The 4,428-nt window shown below is 48.4% G+C and overlaps 1 protein-coding gene across 1 annotated transcript in view; it reads right to left on the bottom strand.

The window, feature by feature from the left end:
- ext1b (exostosin glycosyltransferase 1b) overlaps nt 1-4,428 on the bottom strand; it is a 98,622-nt gene that overhangs the window by 3,546 nt on the left and 90,648 nt on the right. The window contains exons 8-10 of the mRNA XM_008292385.1: nt 3,883-3,972; nt 2,489-2,649; nt 2-144 (exon numbers count right to left, since the gene is read on the bottom strand). Of these exons, the coding sequence (XP_008290607.1) occupies nt 2-144; nt 2,489-2,649; nt 3,883-3,972 (394 nt within the window). The remainder of the gene's footprint in view (nt 1; nt 145-2,488; nt 2,650-3,882; nt 3,973-4,428) is intronic.

The following is a 4,428-nucleotide window of genomic DNA, read 5'->3' as shown; positions in this document are numbered from 1 at the left end:
TTCTTCTGGGTGACCTTGATGGGCGGCAGCTTGGTGACAGCAGACACCAGGAAGTTCATGAGGATGTCCTCACAGTTGGCCAGCTGGTCCACCGTGTTCTTCAGACTGCTGGGCAGGTAGTTGGTGTACAGGTAGTGGTAGTACCTGGAGGGACAGCAGGAAGTCAGAGGAAGGACCTGTCGTCTTTTCTGAGTCAGAGAGGAACGTTTCTGCTGTTCTGTCAGGAGAGGTGTCAGATGTAGCCCCAGTGAGCAGAACACAGAGACTCCTTTGACTATGAAACACTCCTGAAATGCAGCTTTGTTCAAATGACCTGATGCTGCAGCTCCGTTACAGCCCAAATGTCCACAGAGCTTTGATATTCTTCTAAAGCCTCTGTCAGACCTGCACTAGTTTCCTTTCATTTCCACTGAAGACGCCTGATTCACCTGCAACTTACAGAAAACGATAAACTGATCAGAACAATACAAACAACTCACAACTCAATAAATCCCATCAAAGTCTAAACGCTGGAACTAATTCTGATGAATGAAGAACAGACCAATGAAGAGCTCCAACAGACAGAATGAATTAAATACAACCTGCAGTGTTTCTATGTTTGCTCAGTCTTTATGGTCCAACTGGAGACAGGGTGAGAAGCAGCAGGACTCCGACTGGAGAGGATCAACAGTGTTTCTGTCACTAGATCGTCCTCCTCGACGTTTACACCAACTGAACTCAAACATTCAGCTGAAGCCTGTTTCTACACCGATGCCTGAAAATGTCCAAATAAACAAACGTTTGTTCACAAACGTCTCAGAAATGTTCCACATCTTTGATAAACTCCAGATTAAAGCCCGTCTCTGTGACTGCGGAGCCTCGGATTGATCGATTGATTTATTGGAAGTGATTAAGCGGCGGGCTGCAGGGATTGGCCGACTGCAGCTAATGGACTCTCACATCACAGCCGAGTGGAGCCGCATTAGAGCTGACAGGACCGAAGCCCAACCAAACAGGAACTGTGGAGGGCTGTGTAGCAGACAAATTGACATTTTTGGATAAAACACACTCGGTGTCAAAACACTGGTTTCCTGAGGCTGCGCTGCACCGAACATCACTCCTGCTTTCATAATCTACAGATCACAGCATCAAAGTGCTGCTTCAAAAGAAAGACAACTGAACACTGGAGAGCAGAGCAAAGCTGTGATCCTGCACAACACAAGGAGAACAGTGCATGAAAGAAAACAGCAGAGAGCACAGAGAACACATGGAGGTAAACAGCTGAAAATCCAGTTCTAGGAAGGTTCTGATCGGATCGGACTCATTTAATATTTACTGTCTGCACATACAGAGTTCCAGTCTGATAATAAATAAACTTCAAGTACATTAAAGTTGTTCTCATCAGTCCAGTCCACTCATAAAGTCCTTCATCACGTCAGTCTGAGGTTCCTGTGACTACTTTAAATTTAATGATGGATTCATTAAAACACACAAACATTTATCACAAAAAAACAATCATTGTATTTATAATCGAGACCAGAGGAGACATCAGCAGCAGCACCGGGCACCATGACGGACTTCTGTGGAGGATCTTCATCCATCCATCATCTCTACACCTTCATCCCCACTAGGCTGGTGGGGGGCGGAGCCTATCCCAGCTGACTCAGGGTGAAGGCAGGTTCACCTGGACAGGTAACCAGTCTATCACAGGGCTACACTTAGAGACAGACAACCAAGCACACTCACATTCACACCTACGGACAATTTACAATCACCAATTAACCTCAGCATGTTTCTGGACTGTGGGAGGAAGCCGGAGAACCCGGAGAGAACCCACGCTGCACGGGGAGAACATGGAGACTCCACGCAGGAAGATCCCGGGTGTCCTCACCGGGACGCCAACCAGAGACCTTCTAGCTGTGAGGCGCTAACAGTGCTAACGGTGCTAACCACCGAGACACCCACCGTGCAGCCCGAGCTCTGATCAGCACTCATGAAGTCTCGCTGAGCGTCAGCAGGCTGAGATGTCTGTGGTCCATACACCAGCTTATCCAACCAGCAGGAGGAGCAACCATGACAGACTTCTGTGGAGGTTAATGACGTCCAACCAGCGCTCAGGTGTTACAGGCAGGTTAGGACCAAGCAGCTCAGAGGCACATGCAGCCAAAGTCATGTATGTCTCGATTACTACCAATAACTATGGATGAACCACTTTACTGACATCGTCTATCTTTGGGATCAGTTTGGCTCCAGCAATTTAAGCCTCCAGAAAATAATTAGTTTATGTGTAAACAGCCCTTTAAATACAACAGAAAAAGGTGTCCGTCATGTATTTAGAGGTGTTGAACAGTGAAAGACAGCAGGAGGGTGAAGAGAGTCTTTCTACTTGAGCATCTCCAGCCTCAGGCTCAGCTTTGGGTCGAGAGCTGCTACGATCAGGTAGAGATGCTCTGTTCGGCCCTGACACCAGTCTCTGAGCTCAGATCAGAACCCAGCACGTGTCCGGTACCTGTGGTAGATGGCAGCTCCGGTCAGAACCATGGAGTAGTCGTTGGTCCATTTGGACGTGTAGCCCCAGCGCTCCTTGTTGCTGTCCCAGAAGTGGCTGCGAGCCGGATAGCCTACGATCCTCTCAGGAAAGCTCTGCCACACGGTGAACGCAAAGTCCACCTGCAGACAGACAGAAGAACCAGTTAGAACTTGGTGTCCCTTCATCAGCCCTCCACTGGTACCGCTCAGATCGGTGGGACTCCCTGATTCAGCACCTTGTCTCGGCCTGAACGTCTTCGGTTCAGGCGTTCGAGCTGAAACACAAAAACAGTTTCTGGCTGATAAATGGTGTCATTCTGGTGACTCTGTGAAGAAACAACATCTTTCCAACCTGCTGGTGTGTTTGAGGATCAGATGGTTGATGATGTGGATGTATCGTGATTCAAATGGTGCCTGTTTGATTAAGAGTCTCTGGTCCAGCAGACGACAAACCTGCAGCTTCTGAACCAAGAATCAACATGTGAACAACCTTCTAACAGATATGACTGGGAGTCGACGTCTCATTGGTTCTTCAGGGTTTTACAGACCAAACAGACAGAACAGATAAAAGCCAGAGAGCTCATCAACCAACCAGGATTTAGTTTGTTACGACCATGAAGGCCTGATTATTAAAGTCATTATTTAGGAAGCACAAGGACGGGAAGTGGAACCGTGACAGTGTTTGTAGAGGAACTAAAGCAGTTGTTTTTTGCTGTATCTGGTAACAGAGAGAGAATCCAGAGATGAGACGCAGAAGAACAAACTTAAAGCTGCTGGTTTCCTCTGCAGCCACATGAAGAAGCTCAGAAGCTCCACAGCAGCTCTGCTGCTCTCAGCTCTCTGACTCTGTCAATCTGAAGTGAAGAAATAACGCTGAGTGAAATTAAAGTCTGTCCAACAGAACCAGAACCGTGCTGCTGATGACGGTGGTCACATGAGGGACTATCGTAGTGCTCCGTGTTAAACTGTTAAATGACTGTAATCCTCAGTGTGCAGCGAGCATGTCGCCTCATCTGAGGGCTCAAAACTCCTGGAGAAGGTAAAAAGTGGATGAGTTTAGATGACTTGAAGGAGCCGGATTGTTCTGCCTTGTGTTGCATAACTTCCCTGCAAATGGAAGCTGATGAGCTTCATGTATTTTATCACAGTTTCTGGTCTCAGCTGATCAGAAAGCTGCACACTGAGCTTTATGGGATCTGTTGGAAGCAGCATGTGGCTTCCTGTGGTGCTACGCTAAAACGTGTCCCCAGGAAAGACAAGGCCAGCCGGGCAGCATGTGGAGCAGAACCAGGGTGGAGGAGATGATGGAGGGAGACAGAAGGAAGCAGCAGAGATGAGAGGAAACAGGGTTTAGTTTAGCTTCATGAAACGGACCTCTGTGGTGGACAGAACCGTGTCTTCGTCCAGGCTGAGGACGGCGTCCGTCACGATGGTGTCGTAGGGCAGGAAGCGGCTGCTCATCACCTGCACACAGAGTTAAACACATTAATACACATCAGACACAACCACTGAACTGTGGATCTGAAGAACATGGAACCATCTCAAACACAACGTTAAGCCCGTGTTCTGGAGTCCTGTCCTTCCTCTGGACCTGGAGCAGGTTCTGACTCATGTTTCTGTGCAACATAAAGTCCTGCAGCTCTGTGGAACCAGAGAGACGTCTTCTGTCAGCAGGACTCAGTCAGAGCCGTAGATCTGGATCATAAAGGCCGGACGTCTGGTCCGCGCTGTCGGCCAATGGAATCGCACGGCCACACTGGCGGCCATCTTGGTACGGTCCGCTCGCTGACCCATACCATCGTGTTGTAGTGGTGCAGGTACTTTTTAAATAACCAGAACTTGCTCAGTTTTCTACCGGTTGGTTTGTTCTAAACGTCAGAGGTGTCGTTACAACTGATGGACGATGATGTCACACTCTCA

This window comes from Stegastes partitus, unplaced genomic scaffold, assembly GCF_000690725.1.
Source record: "Stegastes partitus isolate 25-593 unplaced genomic scaffold, Stegastes_partitus-1.0.2 Scaffold806, whole genome shotgun sequence".
Taxonomy (NCBI): Eukaryota; Metazoa; Chordata; class Actinopteri; family Pomacentridae; genus Stegastes; species Stegastes partitus.
The sequence above is the reverse complement of the archived record's forward strand: the minus strand, read 5'-3'. Positions and strand labels throughout refer to the sequence as shown.